Below are 20,223 nucleotides of genomic sequence, written 5' to 3'. Positions count from 1 at the left end.
CTATAGACTGTATTGGATTTCACCAGTTTCTCCAGTGAATATCATTTTTTGCTTCTAGGATCTCATATAGGATATAAGACTGAATTTAGTAATCGTGTCCCCTTAATCTCCTCCAATTTGTGAGAAGTCCTTGGTAGTCCCTTTCTTTAAAGGCCCTGACACTTTTTACTGGTCGGGTATTGTATACAAACATCCTCAGTTTGGATTTGTTTGATGTTGTCTCATGATTAGACTGAAGTTATGGATTTGGGGGGAAAAATACCACATAAGAGATGTGCCTTTCTGGTCACACACGTCAAATCAGGAAGCACATGGTATCAATATGATTTACTACTGGTGATGTCATTCTTGAACACCTGGTTAAGGTGGTGTCTGCCAGGTTTCTCTACTGTGAAGTTACTAATTTTTCCTTTCCATACTCTATTCATTAGAAGCAAATCACTATGACCTTATTTAAGTAATTAATTTTTAGATTCCAGAAATAGTCAAGAGAGAATCTGTTATAAAGAACTGATACACTGAGGTGCCTGCCTGGCTCAGCTGGTTAAGTGTCTGACTCTCGATTTTGGCTCACATCATGATCTCAGGATCAGGAGATCAGGGCCAGCATCGGGCTCCAAGCTCAGTGGGGAGACTGCTTGAGATTCTCTTTCTTTCTCTCCCTCTGTACCCTTCCCCCACTCACACTCACTCTCTCAAATAAATAAATAAAATCTTTAAAAGAAAAAAAGAATAGATACATTTAAGTAGACACTAAAACGTACAACAGAATCTACTTAAACTATTTTTAAAAACAAGACTGTTACCTTGAGTTGCTGAATAGTTCGCTGTTTCATATCTATTTCCTGCAAACACTGGTTTTTCTTTTTCTCCAGTTCATTAATTTTAATCCGCAGTAATTTCTCCTCATCACGCATTACAGAAACCTAAAAAGTAACGTTTATAAAACAAATTAAATATTTTTATAAATGCTAAATTTTTGTTGACTTTTAAAATTCATGGCCAGTGGTTCAAAAATTTGTTATCTTTTAAAACCCATTAGAGGGGTGCCCAGGTGGCTCAGTCAGTTAAACATCTGCCTTGAATCAAGTCATGATCCCAGAGTCCTAGGACTGAGCCCCACTTTGGGGCTTCTCCCTCTTCTTCCGCTCATATTCTCACTGTCTCACTATGTCTCTTCCTGTCTCTCTCCAATAAATAAATAAAATCTTTAAAAAAAAAAAAACATTTAGAAAAATTATAGATTCTAACATACTGTGTGATATGACTTCAAATTATCAGGAAATTTCTTAATACACTAAAGGAGAATGCACATGAAAAGATCATTTTCTTCTAACGATATTTTAAGAATCTCAAACTCTGTAAGTGCTCTCAAAAAAAGAATCAACACAGCACCTTGCAACAGCAAAACCATTATCACAAAGAAATCAATAAAGATACTCTAAGAGGAAAATACTGGCTCAGTTTTCCAACAGTTATTGAGTAATGTGATCCAGTAAAACAAGAAATACTTTAAAAGCAAATAATGGCCCACAGAGGATGAAAATGGAACAGTTACAAGAACAAAAGTTATTCATGTATGTGAAGGTCAGTTGATCTTTTATTTTACTGGTAACCTCGTTCTACAAACCTGTTAGAGAAATCAAAAGCACTATGAACTAGTATGTAAATCTTCACAAAATATATATATATAATCTACAAACATCTTTATGCCAATTTCATTTCCATCACATCAATTCTAGAGATTTCATAAAATGAAGAAAATTAATTGAAAAAAGTTCTCCTTCATAAAGGGCATGGAAATATACTTAATAATAATAGCTCTGAGTGGTTTGGTTTCAGGGAATTTTTACATTCCTTTTTAGACTTTCTGAAAGTTCCAAACTTACTACAATACATATTTCCTTTATAATCATACATTAAGACTATTTATTTATCTGCTTATTTTGTTTAAAAATGTGGAACTTGTAGTAACAAACACCAACCTTATCAATTTTACAGGTATAAAGTGTCAACCAATAATAAATAAAGATCATGTGTTGCATCAATATGCACATAGGGACCACGTCAGTTTCCATCCTGGCTCTACCATTTACTAGCTAAGTGAACTTGAACAAGTTATACCTCACAATACATAATTAAAAACAATGCCTACCCCTAATATTAGTCTGAGAACTAAATGAAATATTATGTATAAACTCAGCATAACTGACCCAGAGTAAGCTGTTATTATTAGTAGTAGTATTAGCATTGACATTACACATTATTTTGAAAAAGAGAAAACAATCTTTATAACTATTATTAGAATACTAGTAACATAACTGAAAAAGAGATACACTTATAGAAAGTGGAATGAAAAAAATCTCAAAGTTAAAAAGCAATCTTTATATATAGGTGACCCCATAAACAAAAATTAAAACATATAAGTATGTACAGTATTTACATACATTGTTAAGCACAATATATGTATCTAATTAGATAAATTAATCTAATACACTATGTTAAATACAACATAATATATGTATCTAAATAATTAGTTTGTGTTTTCATGATCCAGAAGTGTGTTTTAGGGTGCCTGGGTGGCTCAGTCAGTTCAGCATCTGTCTTTGGCTCAGATCATGATCCTGGGGTCTCGGGATGGAGCCCCACATCAGGCTCCTTGCTCAGCAGGAGTCTGCTTCTCCCTCTCCCTTTGCCCCTCTTCCCTCTCTCTCAAATAAATAAAATCCTTAAAATAATTTTTTAAATTTAAAAAAAGTGCGCTTTAGTGATCTAAAAGTGATCTAAAAGAACACTGACAAGAGCTGTTATATTTAAAAAGAAAAGAGAAACGTTTGGGAAGAAGGCTTTCATTTAAATCTACATTTGTTAAAAAATATTTCCTGGGCGCCTGGGTTGTTCAGTCATTAAGCGTCTGCCTTTGGCTCAGGTCAGGAGCCCCTGAGGGTTCTGGGATTGAGCCCCACATCAGGCTCTCTGCTCAGTAGGAAGCCTGCTTCTCCCTCTCTCTCTGCTCCTCCCCACTTGTGTTCCCTCTCTCATTCTGTCTCTGCCAAATAAATAAATAAAGTCTTTAAAAATTTTTTTTCCAAATAATATATACAATAAAAAGGTTTAATTAGAAAAAGAAGTTATTATTTAATTGGAAAAAAGAGCTATTATTTAAGTAATTGGTTCCACTTGAGTCAAAGTCAATTATACCATGCCTGAAATGCTTACTGATAATCATGGTGCTCAGAAATAGTATCTTTTTTTTTTTTTTTTTAAAGATTTTATTTATTTATTTGTCAGAGAGAGAGCGAGCGAGAGCGAGCACAGGCAGACAGAGTGGAAGGCAGAGGCAGAGGGAGAAGCAGGCTCCCCGCGGAGCAAGGAGCCCGATGTGGGACTCGATCCCAGGACGCTGGGATCATGACCTGAGCCGAAGGCAGCTGCTTAATCAGCTGAGCCACCCAGGCGTCCCAGAAATAGTATCTTAAACCAGGGACTTTACATGTCTAGAAAGTAAACAATCCAAATCTTTTGAGTGACAAAGAAGTGCTTTTCTAAATTATGCCACATTGCTTTGAACTTACTGATTTGACTAAGAATTTTCCTATAACTAATTATAGTTTAAGTCATCTTTACTGTCTTACATTTCTAATCTGATCTAGTACTGAAATATTTGTCACATGACCTGGAAACCTTCTGTATGTAATTACAAGAAACATCACAGTATTTTGCATTGTAAAACACGGGTACCTGGGTGGCTCAGTCGGTTAAGCGAATGCCTTTGGCTTAGGTCATGATCCTGGGGTCCTAAGATTAAGCCCCAAATCTGGCTCCCTGCTCAGTGGGGAGTCAGCTTCTCCTTCTCCCTCTGCTTCTCCCCGCCCCCCAACTTGTGTTCTCTCTTTCTGTGAAATAAATAAATAAAATCTTTAAAATAAAAATAAAGGATCGCACAATTAAAAGAAAATATGAGGGTGGTGGGGTTATGGACATTGGGGAAGGTACGTGCTATGGTGAGTGATGTGAAGCGTGTAAACCTAGAGATTCACAGACTTGTACCCCTGGGACTAATAATATGTTATATGTTAATAAAAAAAGAAAAAAATATTAAAAAAAGAAAGAAAGAAAGAAAATATAGGGGGCACCTGGGTGGCTCAAATGGTTAAGCATCTGCCTCTGGCTCAGGTCATGATCTCTAGGTACTGGGATCAAGCCCCAAGTTGGGCTCTGAGCTCAGCAGGGTGTCTGTTTTTCCCTCTCCCTCTGTCTCTCCCCCTGCTTATGTTCTCTCTCTCTCTCTCAAGTGAATAAAATCTTAAAAAAAAGAAAGAAAATATGAACAAATGATTTCATAGACTAGAAACCAGAAGAGACAAATATCCAATAAAAACATGAATAGATGCTGTACTTCATTAAGTAATCAGAGGAATGCCATTTCAAATGACAATGATATACCCCTTCATATCCTCTGATCAAACAATTCCACCCCCGGAATATAAACTCTTGCACAAGTATACCCACAGGCATGTGTAAGAGAGGAATACAGTTTCTAAGAGCAAAAAAAGAAGAAAAAAATCTGACTGGTCAACTGGCAAATGGATAAATAAATTGCACACACCCTTCACACAAGGGTGGAAGTAGTTATTATAACCATATATAAATGAACCTCAGGAATATGTGAAAAATAAAGAGTCTCAGAAAAATACAATATACTGCTTAGAAATAATAAATAGGTATGACTTAAATTATATTTTTAGAAGATAAAAGATAAACACAAAACATTCAATGTAATAACTTCTATGGAGGTAGGAAACCTATAGGGATGAGACCCACAAGCATTTGCTGTATCAATTTCACAGACCTTACACATTAAATATTCTTTGTGACTAACTCAAAGTAATATTATATAATTCTTTAAAATTCTCTCAGCTTTTTAAAAAAAGAAATAAATAAAAATAATAAAACCGTTTCAGCTTTTAGAAAAAGTCTAACTACAAGACAAAATCAAGGAGTCAGAATAGGACAATTAATAAATTTAAATTCATGAAAATCAAAAATTTGATCTAAACAAAAAGAACCTTACCAAGAAAAACAGCAATAAGGGCAGGGGTCTACAATTCATACTCTTAAAAAGACTAATTTCCTGAATATGTTATAGGCTCCTATAAAGCAAAACTAATTTAAAAACAGAATAAAAATCAATAACCCAAATTTAAGAAGCCCAAGATATGAATACACAGCTTACAGAAACACACACACACACACACACACACACACACACAAATGGCTTTTAAACAAAATGATGCTCACTCATAATTAGAAAAATGCAAACTGGAATTACAGTGACTTTTTTTAGAACTAGAGTTTTTAAAATTAGAAACAGAATTATACTTTTTATTAAGATTTTATTTATTTGACAGAGAGGGAGAGCACAAGCAGGGGAAGCTGTAGTCAGAAGAAGGAGAAGCAGGCCTCCCACAGAGCACGAAGCCAACACAGGGCTCATACCCAGTATCCCATAATCAAGACCCGAGCCAAAGGCTGATGCCTAACTGACTGAGCCAACCAGGCATCCCCAGATATATACTCTTTATCTGTCAAATATAAAAAAAATATGATAAAATACTACTTTGTGGATAAGGGTGAAAGAAATACTCTTATTCTCATACATTACTTCTGGCTTATAAATTGGCATAACGAGCATAATAAATACCAAATTACAATGTACCAACGAGTGACCCAAAATTCTACTTAAGAATGACTCGTAAATGTTCAAATAATTTTGCTGCATAAGTTCAATCAGAAGAAGATGAAATCATCTGAACTGTCCAACAATCCAGGACCAATTAACATTTCTGTCATAATTTTGTAATCATTTTGTAGTCATAAAATTTTGTAGTCATAAAATAACTATGTTACCCTGATACGACAGCCAAGATGCACTTCTAAGTGAAAAAACTAAGATTTACAACAGTGTTTACAGGATGTTTTCATTTTTTTTTAAACAAAGAGGGGAAAAAAAAAGGATAGAAAGAGGAAGAAGTAAAGAAAAAGAAAATAACTGGTGTCATATGATGCCTTGAAGAGAAACTTGATCACTGGGACAGCTGGGAGGGAATTTTCTCACTGAATGCACATTTGTATATTTTGTATTTGGAATCAGTGATTGTATTTCCTATTTTCAAACTAAACTATGATAAAAACTTGTAACAACTATACTGCATACTCTTGTGAATATTATCTGCAAACAGAAGTCTGCTTTTTACTTTTGGGGGGGAACTGAACTGGGCAGTCCTTAATAGAAAAAAAGATTCTAGTACTACATGAGGCACATTTTTTTCTTTTTTGAAATTTATTGTTTTTTATTTTAATTACAGCAAAGCTAACAGAGTGTTATATTAGTTTCAGTGGTTTAACAATTCCACACATTACTCAGTGCTCATCATTACTGATTAATGTGCTCTTAATCCCCACCACCTCTTTTACCCTTCCCCTAAGATCTCCCCCACATATTTTTTCCTAATGTTGGACATTCTTCACTTTAAGCTTTCTTTTGTGAAATAAGTGTTCTTCTCACTTAAAAAAAAATTGAGTTGATAAATGTTTTATTCTAAAATTAGTGTCAAAAAATGTGCTCTATAATGAAAACAATCTTTGTTATTTAAATTGGCCACACAACTTTTCAAATAACCTACCTCTTTCTGAACTTGCTCAATCTGTTTTTTGGCATCAGCGAGTTTCTCTTTCAGCTCAGCATAATCTTCTTCCTTCCTCTGAAGATCTGCTTTCAGAGTCTGTGTAAGAGCAGAGCTTGCAGATAGCTCCTCTTTCAACCTAAAGAACACAAATCATTTTTCTATAGTGACACACCACAAACCACACAGGATCATACATGTGAGCTAGTAACAACCTATAAAATTCTAAATTTTCAGAATCCCAGACTGTCCAATCAATGACTGAGTCCTTCATAGAAGATTTCATGTGATTTTATGAACAGATTTTTGCATATAACTTTTAGTTCCAAAGACTTAGTTGAACTAAGTTCAAGTTCTTTACTCTTTAAACACACTATGCTAGATTAAGTTATACCCACCTAAATAATTTAAAAGATAGAGGAAAACTGATAAAATAAACCCTTTGTACATTTTTAAATATTTTAATAACATTATCTTACTTTTCTGCTTTTTGCAAGTTGGTTTCCTTTTCTTCTTCCTTTAACTGAAGTGAATGCTTTGCATCTTGCAAATTACTTGTTAATTGTGAGATTTCTTCTTTCAACTTGACTTCCCTTTCACTTAAATCTCTGTTGTTTTTGACAGAATCCTGAAGATTTGCTTGAAATTCCTTTAGATTTTGTTCTAGCTCTAAGATGACAGATTCCTTTTCCAAAATTTCTTGTTTTAACTTGGCTGAATGATTGCATTCATCTTTTTGAGTTTCTAAAATTGCTTCAAGTTCTTTTATTCTCATCTTATAGCAAGTAACATCTTGTGTAAGTTCTGAAAGTGCTCTCTTCCCTTCAACTACATGTTGTACTTGATTATCAAGAGAAATATTTTTTTCTTGCAATTCTTGTTGCAGCTGCTGTATAAGATTTTCCTTTTCTTTTAGTAGGTCACCTTGATTTTTATTCTCCTTCTCCTCTGTTTTTAATCTATTGTTTTCAGCCATGCAACCTTTTAATTCTGCCTGTAACTTTTCAATTTGTTGTTCCAGTTCCTGGATCTGATGACTCTTTTTGGAAGAGACCTTTACAATTTCCTTGCATTCTTCCCAAATGGCCTCAATACTAGAATGGAAAGAACTTTCCCTACTGAGTTCTTGAATATGATATTCTTTAACCTGCTTACTTACCAAATTATCATTCTCTAAAAGGTGTAACTGTGTATTTGGCAAATTATCCTCTTGAGAACCACTTGACAGATCCCTGAGATTGAGTAAATCTATGTTTGAGATCTGAGCAACTGAATCAAGCATTCGCAGTTCATCTATTTTTGCTTGCATTAATTTAATTTGGGAAACATTATTTGTGATGTTTTTCTTAGCGGTTTCTATCTCCTTTGACAATCTCACAATCTTTTCCTCTTGTTCTTGATTTATACCTCTCTGCACATGTAACTCAGAAATTGCATTATCATAATTTGACTGAATTTGTTGGACCTCAATACTTAAAGTAAAACTCTTTTTTTCAGAAAGAGAAAGTTCGTGCTGCAAACTAATAATCTTTTTATTTAATTCTGCTTTTTCTGCCTTTTCATTTTTAAGTTCATTTTCAGTGGAAAGTAAACATGTTTTCAGCTCTTCATTATTTTCTTGTAAAATTCTAATGCCTTCCCCATCTTCTGAAATGCTCTTCTGCATTTCTTCACTTTTCTTTTCATCTTCAGTGATAGTTGGACTAGCATGAATAGATCCTTTAAAAATAAGAAAATTGCTATTAATCAGGTAAATCTTAAGAAAACCAAAAAGTTACCATATAAGCCAACATTTAAACATTAAAAAAAAAATGGAAGCAAACTTCTAATGAAAAACAAAAGTAAGCCACTGAGTGAAAAAAAAAAAAAAAACCAGCTTGCAAAACACACCAATATAAGCCCATTAAAAACTATAGTTCCATTAATTAATGCAGAAAGAGCAAAAGAAGTACACCAAAACTGACGCAAACTACCCAATTTTTTTATAACTTTCAATATTCTTTCAATTATCTACTAATTAGTAGATAATTTCAATTATCTACTAATATTTGTTATTATTATAATGTGGGACAGAGGGAAGGAAATCACATGAGACACCCCAATGCAGACATTCCAAATCCTAAAGATAATTTAAAAGCACAACTGTATTACAGATCTACTAAATGAATGACTTGAAAACTGAGTACCTTATATTTTCATAGCTAAAATTAGGGGGAAAATGGTTGAAATTCTGGGAACTCTCATGCAGCCTTACCCATCACTAGCTGTATAACTGTCAAACTCCTTAACCCTATGACCACTTCCTCAAAGGAAAACAAAAATAATATCATCTATCTCAGTTTCCATAGTATTTATGCAAAAACAAGCTTTATTAGTTCAGTTTTCATTCTTCGAATACAATCCACATTAGTTTCCTTCACCATCTAGATGCTACTGTACAGCTGTAACTGTGGAATCCCAAGATCTCTTTTCTTTAATATGAACTAATTTTAAAAGCTCAGTGAAGAAGGATTTATTATCTATAACTTACATTGTTATAGATAATAAAATTACATTGTCTCCTCTGCCTCAAAGAGTGCAGGGAAAACATGGCATTACCCTTGTGATAGAGCGTCACTTTCATCAAAGCTTGATGAGGAGTGTATTTCTGAAGCTTTTCTTATGTTTGTAGTTACATTTTCCTAATTTACTGCCTTGAGATTCATGATTTATTCTAAGTATTCCAGCTACTCTGAAATCTTAAAGATTTACACTATTTTTATAACAAACTTGCCCACTTACTCTTACAGATTTTTTCTTTTTTTAATAATTTTCAGCCAATATATCCTTCTTCCATCAGACTGTCTCCTATCATCTTACAGTTATGGCAAGTCATCCCAAAGTGGAATGACTCTATCTTCTCCACTGGTTCAGACTTCTATTCTATTTTCCATTTAATATAATTCTCTACTTTTGATGCTATTTTTATACCTTTGACTTCATCAGTGGAAATGACTAAGTAGGAAAACTAAATGAGGATGGATTTATTTTTTTATAACTTAGAAATGGTTTTCTAAGAAAACCATGCTCTTTAAAAAAACAAGTTATAAAACTATCTGAACCATTCATCAGGAGAGAGAAAGGATCTAAGCAAGTTTAAAATGACAACAATCAGAAATTCAGAACTCACAAATAGATCCTATCTATCCTGAGTCAAGAGATTTGAGTCATGCATACCATATGGATACATATAGTCCCTAAACCCTAGAGTGCATACAGAAAGCTCAGTGAAACTTTTGTGATCAAGTAATGTTCTTCTTTTAATTTTACCATATTTCAAGAACTAGGATAATTACATAAGGTAAATCAAACTAATTTGTTTTGTACCTAATTTTTTTTTTTTTCAAACAATCACACTACTCTTTCAGAAAACTTTAAATTGTCTACAGCCATACCACCCTGAACGTGCCTGAACTCATCTGATCTCGGAAGCTAAGCACGGTCGGGCCTGGTTAGTACTTGGATGGGAGAAAACTTTAAATGTTTTATATCCAAAGATTTATACAACATATTCAGGACAGCCTTCTTAGGAAAACATTAAAGTATTTGTCCAGCAATAGAGATGGGATAACTTTTAAGTATCCATTGTTAACTTATAAAAACTAAACACAAACAACAAGAATGCAGTTGACACTTTAATTCAGTATTTACACTACATTCAACCTATACTCTCCTGCTTGTATTCTGTTACAACAATTACAGTTTGATTGAAAAATCACAAGTAAGCAGACTATATTGTGTCTCCGGTTTGTCTCTTTTATTGCTATCTGAAGCCTTATTTCTTGGACTGTTCACATGGCTACCAGTTTTCCCAAACTACAGATACAATGACCTCAAGCAAGCAAATTCACTTCCACGGGGAAATGGCTTTGCATTTCCACGAAGCATCAAGCATCCCATGAAAATATCAACCCCCTGATCTTATCCTATTGGTTAAAGGAGTCAGAGATTTTATTCTAGACATTTTTTAGTATGAGGTAAAGGGGAGGAGGGTGGTTACAGCTAGGATTTTCATAGGACACCTTATGTAATCCCTGTTGTCTCTAATAACATAAATAATTGAGAAATAGTCAAAGTGGTTGTGAATTTAAGGAGAAAAAAAGTCTTTTGTCGTGTTACCTAAACTTACTTAAATCTATCTGCATCAAAATTATTTATAGCTAACAACTATAGTTCTTAAATATGCTTCTTCATGAATGGGTTACCTTTAGGATTAGTCCCACTGTGTGTTTCACTTGTTCCTGGCCACTTCTACTTCTTTTTTTTTTTTTTTTTTTAAGATTTATTTATTTATTTGACAGGCAGAGATCACAAGTAGGCAGACAGGCAGCCAGGGGGCGGGGGGACAGGCTCCCCGCGGAGCAGAGAGCCCGATGCGGGGCTTGATCCCAGGACCCTGGGATCATGATCTGAGCTGAAGGCAGAGGCTTTAACCCACTGAGCCACCCAGATGCCCCACCACTTCTACTTCTTAGTGATCCTACATTCTCAGCTATTCTATGGCACTGACCAAAGTGAAAGGAGGAAAGGAGGAAAAAATCATAGCAAACTTGTCCTCCCAGTAGCCAAGAAGAACAGAAGGCATATGCATATTAGTCTCGATCTATTAGCTCACACAGCACTATACATCCCATAAACCATATATCTAATATTATCCTCTAAGGCATCTACTTTTGAAAACATTCATTTTACTGCAGCTCTATGAGGTGTTTATTAAGTTGGTGTACTACCCCACTGTTTTCATCGTTGACAACCCAGGAGGCAGGTGGTACTTATTTTACTTTACTAATAACAAAAGTAAGACTTAACTTACCCATTTTTCTCAGGATGAAGCAGCTAGGAAGGTTTCTAAAGCTACGTTTCTAAACCTCTTAGCAAGCCCTTACTCCCTGTATCATATTACAACAGTTTTCTAAAAGACATAACAGGGATGCCTGGGTGGCTCAGTTAGTTATGCCACTGCCTTCGGCTCAGGTCATGATCCCAGGGTCCTGGGATGGAGCCCCACATCGGGCTTCCTGCTCAGTGCAGAGCTTGCTTCTCCCTCTCCCTCTGCCTGCTGCTCTGCCTACTTGTGCTCTCTATCTCTCTGTCAAATAAATAAATCTTTAAAAAAAAAAAAAATTAAATTAAAAAAAGAGAGGTAACAAATAGCTTAGAGAGAACTTTAAAATTGATCCATCTTCCACATAAATAGGGACTTATACTATACAGTAAGCATGTACCTACTTTTTTAGTAATTCATTCACCTACTTTTTTAGTAATGTACCTACTTTTTTACTAATTCCCTAATAAATGCAATAACTTGAGCACATACGTCTTTCATAATGCTCAGCTTGAAGTCTTACTGGCAAATGTCTTTTCATAGACGAAATAAACAATGTGGGGAGATTTGGGCATAAGAAAATACTATAATTATGAAAATAGAAGTGATGTTTTAACTACCATAGACACAGAAGTTAAAAGAATCATACGTATGCAAAATGTGATAGAAACACAGTATCTAAAAATATTTTATTAAAATAAAGGACAGCTATAAATACATATACCCATACTCTAGGCAGTCTCTAACATGTTAGCAAAAAATCAGTGACATATACATTTTCTTGGGTTTTTTTTAATAAAAATTTCCTTCTATTTACAACTTTTCCCATTACCAGCTTAGGAACTAACTTTCTGAAAGCCCTCCCAATGGCAAGTTAAGTAGTACCTTTCTTTGCTGGTGGCTCTTCTAGTTGAAGTTCATTTTTATTTATTCTTTTTCTTCCCAAATCAGTTTTGGTTTTGTTGTCCTCAGGCACTTCAGTGGTTTCATCAGAAGCCGATTTATTGTTTATTATTAAAGAAAATGTACCATCCTTATGCTAAAATAAATAAAGATTAGTTGGCATATACAAAGCTGTAAGAAACAAAAGCTATAGGAATTATGTTTCAGTAGTATAGCGTAAAAATTTTATTTTCAAATTTGTTGAAACATTTTCTAAATTATTTCTTAAGTCTCACCCTAAATAACTGATGGCTCTGGCAAGAGAGTAATATTAACTAACTTGTACATTCAATAAGGAAAACAAAAACACTTATCTTAAAGTCAGTTAAGCATATAACTTTATCCTGATACCTACAAGCAAATTCATTGTTAATGGGCTAGATATTATTACTGGAAAACCCTAAAATACTTACCCCAGTCACATTCAAAATGTGTTTTGAAAAGAAAAATACAAAACACTATGACAAAATTGTTTTATATACTTGAACTTAAAATCTTGAGGTTCCACTCTAGAAACTCAACAACTGTTTTGTTACCAAAGCCTCTGAAAGATAGGCAGCATTTTTTTATACTTTAACAACTCCCAGAAAAATAATTTTTGGCCTTAGCTTTAAATATAGCTTTAAATATATAGCCTATATATATTTAAAGATATACAGTCTACAGACAGCCTTAAAACTGAGCCTCTTATTTATCTAAATAATAAAAATCACTTAGACTTCTATTTTTTAAAGCAAATATTATGCCTCCCTAAAAGGCTAGCAGAAAAGGATACTATATACTGTTATCTGGAAAAAGGAAGGGTGAAACTCAGCAGTTAAGGACAAGTTTATAAAATGATCAAAGGTATAGTAAAGTCAGGGATTTTTTTTAAAATGCAAAGATTATTTAAATCCCTTCTGCTGGCAAACCATTTTTAGGGATTAAAAAACAAAAAGTGCATGAAAAACAAAAAGTCATTTTCCATCATAAAATCAAACATTTTATTCAGGAGATTAGATGCCTTTTTTAGTTATAAATTAATGAGGTTTTTTAAAGCAGTTTTTTCTATAAGAGGGTCTCATGATGAAAAACCGCTACTCTCACAATTAGTCCCCTGGTAGCCCTGAGAAATAACAAAATCCTGGAATAGAAAGATCACACCTTGACAGAGCCTCAGAGTTTTCAAACACTGCATGACAGGTCAAGTTGTCTCTTCCCTCACTCTTGGGAAATGATCTGATCATTTTTTCCCTCCTTCAAGTTACATAACTTCTCCAAAAAAAATCTATCCTCCATAACTGTTTTTTTCTTTAAAGATTTTATTTATTTTATTTGACAGACAGAGATTACAAGTAGGCAGAGAGGCAGGCAGAGAGAGAGAGAAAAAAGCAGGTTCCCCGCTGAGCAGAAAGCCTGATGGGATCATGACCTGAGCTGAAGGCAGAGGCTTTAACCCACTGAGCCACCCAGGCGCCCTGATATTTTTTTTTTTAAGATTTTTTATTTATTTATTTGATAGACAAGTAGGCAGAGAGGTAGGCAGAGAGAGAGGAGGAAGCAGGCTCCCCGCTGAGCAGAGAGCCCAATGCGGGGCTCGATCCCAGGACCCTGGGATCATGACCCAATCTGAAGGGAGAGGCTTTAACTTACTGAGCCACCCAGGGGCCCCTACCCAACTGTTACTGAAAGGAGTCTTTTCTGCCCCTAGAGTATGTGTGGATATTAAATGATCAAGATCTACCATTTAAAATAAAGTTTATCATTAGGAAGAGTCTGCTTTCAACACAAGTTTTGGAACAGTGACCTAGATCAAAAATTAAATAGCACATCAGGTTAAGTTCCAAATTACTTCACATTTGTTTACGTATTTACATGAAAAATTTCACATACTATTTAAACCTAGCTGGTAACAGAATCTACAACCAATCTAAAAAATCTATTTATAGGCTAGGACTATTAAAATAGGAACATTGTTAAGTTGTTTTTTTTTTAAGATTTTATTTATTTATTTGACAGAGAAAGACACAGTGAGAGAGGGAACACAAGAAGGGTAGGGGGAAAGGGAGAAGAAGGCTTCCCTCGGAGCAGGAAGCCCGATGTGGGACTCAATCCCAGGACTCTGGGATCATGACCTGAGCCAAAGGCAGACGCCCAACAACTGAGCCATCCAGGTGCCCAAACATTGCTATTTTAAATTGTTTATTTACTATTACTCAAACATGACTAACACACTGCGGTATATAAACATCCTATAGAAATAAATAGAATTCCAACTTAAATTTCCAATAATTTTCTTCAAAGAAGTAGTTGCCAGAGTGATGTCTCTGGCTTTTTTTTCTTGTTTTTATTTTCCTTCACCAAACCAAACAAGACTTACAATCCAAATCAAGTGATCAGAGCAAAACCATGTGCTGAATAGCCAAACAAAAGTGCTAAGAGTCCGAAGGCCCAGCAGTTCATACTATAAAAAGTCAAGCTCCCAGTCCCAAAAGGTCTTATCTCCCCTTATTTCACAAGTCAATATCCTCTCTTAATTTCTACCACCACCATCCAATTACCCTTAATCAGAGGCCTCATCAACCATCACCTGACTCTTCCAAAGAGGCCTTTCTGGTCTCTATGCCTCCAGTCTAACTCCATCTCAATCCCATCCTCCAAATTTCCAAATACATCAAACTCAAAATAAAAAATCAACTTTACTACTCTTCTCCTTAAAATTAATGACTTCTCATTGCCCATCAAATAAAACTCAAACTCTTTAATGCAGAATTTAAGAACTTCAACCACCTTACCCCAACCCACTGCTTCCTGTCTCACTTCTCACCTCTCCTTGCTTCAAACTTTTTCTTGAACAAGCTTTCCTACACTGACTGAAAGATTTCCCATTTCTAGGACTTTGAGCATTCTGAATCCTATACCTGGAAGGCCAGCCTATTTTCTAGTCCCTCCCAGGTATGGACTGCCCCTTCCCCATACTTTCAACTGACCGAATTTTAATCATCCTTCATGGCTCAACTTAATCATTTTCATCTCCAGAAAGTATTCCCTAAACCTCCACCTATTCTCAGCTTCCTATATATACTGACTACCACTGCACATTTCATTGTAATTCTGTTTACGCGGTTTCTCTCCTACTGAGGAGTCATTAAGGGGACTAGCTCTTAGTCATCTATATAATTCTCAAAATCTAACACAATACCCGGGACACAGCAGACATTCAACAAGTGTTTTTGTTGTTGTTGTTATTGTTGTTTTGACTGAAATAAATCATTTTATGCTTCTCATCCTTGCTCTTCTCCTTACTACAAGGGTGTCTCTCCCAGTTCAGGTACCAAAAAAAAAAAAAAAAAAAGTCAGACAGACTGAATAATGCTTCTAAAGAATACCAAAATGGAGGTCTGCTATCAGAGATTAGACCGAAGGTAAATTATTCTAGAATGCTTCTTATTTACTCCTATAGTATCAAAAGCCCACCTAATGCTCAGATGATTCTGAGAATACTGGTGAATACTGGACCCTGACTTTAAAGAGAGAAAGGATAGTCAATAGCACTTTTTACAAGATGTCAATCTTGCCTCATCTGGTCAGAGAAAAGACATACTTTTTTATGTATGAGAGGTTTGGCTATTGGTTTACTCAGCCTATTATGTTATATATATATATATTCTGCCTTCTTTAATTCAAACAATAATATAAAGGAGTTTATAATAAAAAAACATAAAGGAAAACCAAAACCATTGTTTAAAAAAAAAAAAAAAAGGATTAAAAGGCAGGCTGATTGTGCTAAACTAACTAAATATGAAATTACCTAAACTTGTACTTCTAAAACCCTTAAACACTTTACATGGCATAATATATGATGCAATTTTTAAAATAAAATATCCTTGCCATTAAGCATATGAACATTAGCAAAAAAATGCATTTAATAAGAATAACCCTCTAACCAAAAAAAAACCCTAACTCCACTGAATTTCATTTATAGTTCTATATAAAGACATAGAAATACAGATAGATACAGTGATAGAAACAAAGAGAGAGATAAATCTTTATGACCTCCAGATATCTGAGCACATTAAGTTCCGTTTGCCCAAAGCTCCCCTTCCAACTAGCTAAGGCTTAGACTTCCAAGAGCAACATATTCTTTTCTTTCACTTATGTAAAGCACTGCCAGCATAGTTCGTGGGATATTATGTTCAAAGAGGTCAAATGCCCTTTTGCATGTTCTCAAAAACTCAGATTTGCACAATGGTAAACTAAATTCAACACCAAAACAAGAAATTCAACATTCTTAGTAAATTAATCTTAGCTAAATAAGTTATTTTAAATTACTTTATTTTGAACTAAAACATAGACTTTTTAATGTAATTTGTAAGGCAGACAAAGTTAAATTCTTATACTGCTTGCAAATGTGTTTTCTGTATGAAATTTCACATTTTGAAATTTGTTGTTTGTATCCTCTTTTTGATCAATTTTATCTACCAACTCCTGAATTCTTTGATTCTGCATGAGTATTTTCTTTGGAAAGAAGAAAAATAGCAATGTTTAATAAATATATTTTAGGATAGATAAAATGCAAGTCTGGTGCAATTTTAGAATTCCTTCACCTTTTAAGACTAAGTAAAAATATCTGTATGCATAGTATGACCTTATTTATGTTTATTTCAGTAACATATGTTTATTTCAATAAAGGAAAGAAAAGCAATATAACATATTGGGTAAGAGGAATCTGGAATCAGACTATCCAGGAATGAATCCTAAACTTTTCTACCTTCTGAAGCTGTATGGCCCTGGGCAAGTTATTTTATGTCTCTGTAAAAATAAAAAATATAACAGTATCTACATCATAAAGTTGTTCTGAGATCTAAAAGAGTTAATATATGTAGAACATTTTAGAGGATACATAGTTAAGTGTTCTATAAAAATAAATACATATGGGGTGCCTGGATGGCTCAGTCAGTTAAGCATCCCACTCCTCATTTCAGCTCAGGTCATGATCTCAGGGTCTTGGAATCAAGCCCCGTGGCAGGTTCTGCATTCTGTGGGGAGTTTGAGATTCTCTCTTTCTCTCGCTCTACCTCTGTCCCTCACCCCTGCTCCAGTGCACTCTATATCTTAAATAAATAAATAAAATCTTTCGAATAAATAAATAAGGTAAACATCTAAAAACAAGCTATCAACCAACTTGGTTTTCTCTTATTTTCATTCAGGAGGAAGATTATGGGGGGCTTTCTTATCTTCTATTTTACATAGAAAAAAGATGTATGTATATGTTCTCTATATATAAATAAAATATCTTCTGGAAAGACTGAAGAAGCTTTCCTGGGGCTATCATTGGAAACTTATAATTTTCAATCTTCTATCAATTATTACTTTTTCTTTAATTATTTTAAAAATAAAAGTACCTTGTCATAATTCATGTTCCTTCAATTACTTATTAAGTTCCTTATCAAGACAAAATAAAACTGGAAGTATTACCTTATTAGATTTCTCAAGCTCTTGAACCAACGAATATAAATTAATTTCTGATTCTGAAAAAATAAGAATATTGAAAATAAATAAGCATCTAAAACATATATCACTGAATAATCACAAAACATGTATTACATTTGGGAAAAATGATTTTGACAGGCCTAGAAGCACAGAGCATTCAGCTACTAATTCTACCCCCAGAGGGCAATGTTTCTGAAAAAGCCACATTCAACATCCCATGCAGAGTAAAAATGAATGACATACACTAAATTATTAAAAATTTCTGGTATAATTTCAGAGAAGAGAGAAAAATAGTACCTTTCTAGTCCACTTAATTATGTAGAAACACCACTTACCTGCTATTTTCTAACAATATTTTTTTTCCACAAAGAAAAGGGCAGAATATTTCATCTAACACTTAAAAATCAGGTATGACATTATAAATATATATGTAAATTTAAAAAAAAATACACACACACACACATATATAGCTCAGAGCTGGCATGGAGTACCAGCAAACTTAAGAGCACTCCAGAGGAGTCACTTTATCCCAAACTTATAAGCCCAGAGCAGAATCTACTACACTATGACAATTCATGAAAAATACAGAATAAAATTCACAGCATTACAATTTCCTGTAAGATTTCTTTATTTGCTCATAAAACTAATGCTTAGTTTGATGGTGGTTGTTCTTTAGTTTTGTTTTGCTTTTTTTGAGAAGTACATTTTCTACTAATATTAGTCTGAAAGTAAATAAAGGCAAAAAAAGGTTTTAATAGTAAAGTACTACAAAGCCACTAAAATGTTAAACTTTAATTAAATGTTATCTAGATCAAAGAATCTTCTAGTCACTATAGTAAATAAGCTACATAAATCTCTTATACTCACCAACTATCTTTGTATACATTTGTAACATCTACTATGGTAAGATACTTCTACTTACCATTTTCTCTCTTTTTTAACTCTTCCTGGGTTTTGATTAATTCTTCTTTGGTTTTAGTTAATTCAGCCTTAACTTGATTAAATTTTATTTCTAAACAAGCAATAGCTTCCTGGGGGTCAGCAAGAGATGCAATATATAAGTGAGCAATTTCAGCCTGTTTCTTAATATCAGTGACATCATCTTGAAGAGAATCAATAATATCTTCAATTCCTACATGATTATGTGCTTCCTAAAAATAGCAAAAACCACATGCCTATTGTTAACAGTGGCTTTCACTCTTACAATGTGGCACTATCTGATTTAGACAGTTTTAACACGTAGCAAAAAATTCACAACTTAAAATGTTTTCCAATAATGTATATTAAAGTATCTCCAATTATGAAAAAGCTGTGTTCCATTATGCATTTTCTGTTTTATGGAATGGGAGACATAGTTCCACTCTTTAAAAAAAAGTCATAAGCTAGAAGTCATTATAGAACAATTATGACATCAGTTCGGGTATACTTTCACTTGTAAGTCTCCTAATTCTCTGTTGGGACAGCTGAGGAAATAAACCTCCATTATCACAACTCAGTCCAAGAGCCAAACCATGTTTGGGACATAAAAAGATGATCTGACAGCAAGAGCCAGGATATAACCAACCCAGGCCCCTAAACTGAGTAATTTAAAAAAAAAAGAAAAAAAAATCAAACAATGCCCAAAAGACATCAATTTCAGTGGAAGCAACAGAAAAAGATAATTTTTCCTCAACAGCGGGGAATGGTCAGTCAGCCAGCAAGAGCAATTCTTTTTATATATAATGCTTTTGCTTTCATCACAGCAAAATATTCTGAAAATTCTAAAGTATTTTAATGTTTTTTCATTATTGATGTGGTACACTACATGCTGGCACCAAAAACATCACTGGACTTAACATTTCAGTTAACATACTTTGGTTTCAGCTTTCATGGCACAATCTTGATTTGCTGATTCTTCTTGAGTGTCACATTTACCAACTAAATCCTTGAAGATAGCCAAACGACATTCAGCATTTTCTTCAAGTATCTCTCGTTCCTGAAGGAGAGTTTCCCTTCATAACACAAATTAATCCCATTAAGAAAAAGCAACACTTTTTGAATTTAAAATTTTTTTAAATTTCCAAGATTAAGGACACATGCACCCCTATGTTTACTGCAGCATTATTTATAATAGCCAAACTACAGAAGCAGCCCAAGGGTCTATCAATAGACAAATGCATAAAAATGTGGTATACACACACACACACACACACACACACACACACACCCCACAATGGAATATTATTTAGCCATAAAAAGGAATGAAATACTGCCATTTAC

General features: G+C 34.1%; 1 protein-coding gene across 12 annotated transcripts in view; it reads right to left on the bottom strand.

Moving 5' to 3' along the window:
• The window catches only part of KIF20B (kinesin family member 20B), a 67,523-nt gene that overhangs the window by 23,919 nt on the left and 23,381 nt on the right, over window positions 1-20,223 (bottom strand). For 10 of the 12 annotated variants that reach the window (XM_032312123.1, XM_032312120.1, XM_032312119.1 and 7 more), the window contains 7 exons: window positions 19,817-19,955; window positions 18,887-19,115; window positions 17,950-18,002; window positions 12,436-12,589; window positions 7,166-8,405; window positions 6,687-6,825; window positions 807-926 (listed from right to left, as the gene is read on the bottom strand). In XM_032312123.1, coding sequence (XP_032168014.1) covers window positions 807-926; window positions 6,687-6,825; window positions 7,166-8,405; window positions 12,436-12,589; window positions 17,950-18,002; window positions 18,887-19,115; window positions 19,817-19,955 — 2,074 coding nt within the window. The remainder of the gene's footprint in view (window positions 1-806; window positions 927-6,686; window positions 6,826-7,165; window positions 8,406-12,435; window positions 12,590-17,949; window positions 18,003-18,886; window positions 19,116-19,816; window positions 19,956-20,223) is intronic. The other 2 variants (XM_032312126.1, XM_032312130.1) reach the window with 1 other exon arrangement.

Source organism: Mustela erminea, chromosome 14 (genome assembly GCF_009829155.1).
Source record: "Mustela erminea isolate mMusErm1 chromosome 14, mMusErm1.Pri, whole genome shotgun sequence".
Classification (NCBI taxonomy): Eukaryota; Metazoa; Chordata; class Mammalia; order Carnivora; family Mustelidae; genus Mustela; species Mustela erminea.
Note: the sequence above shows the minus strand (reverse complement) of the source record. Positions and strands in the feature narration are given on the sequence as shown.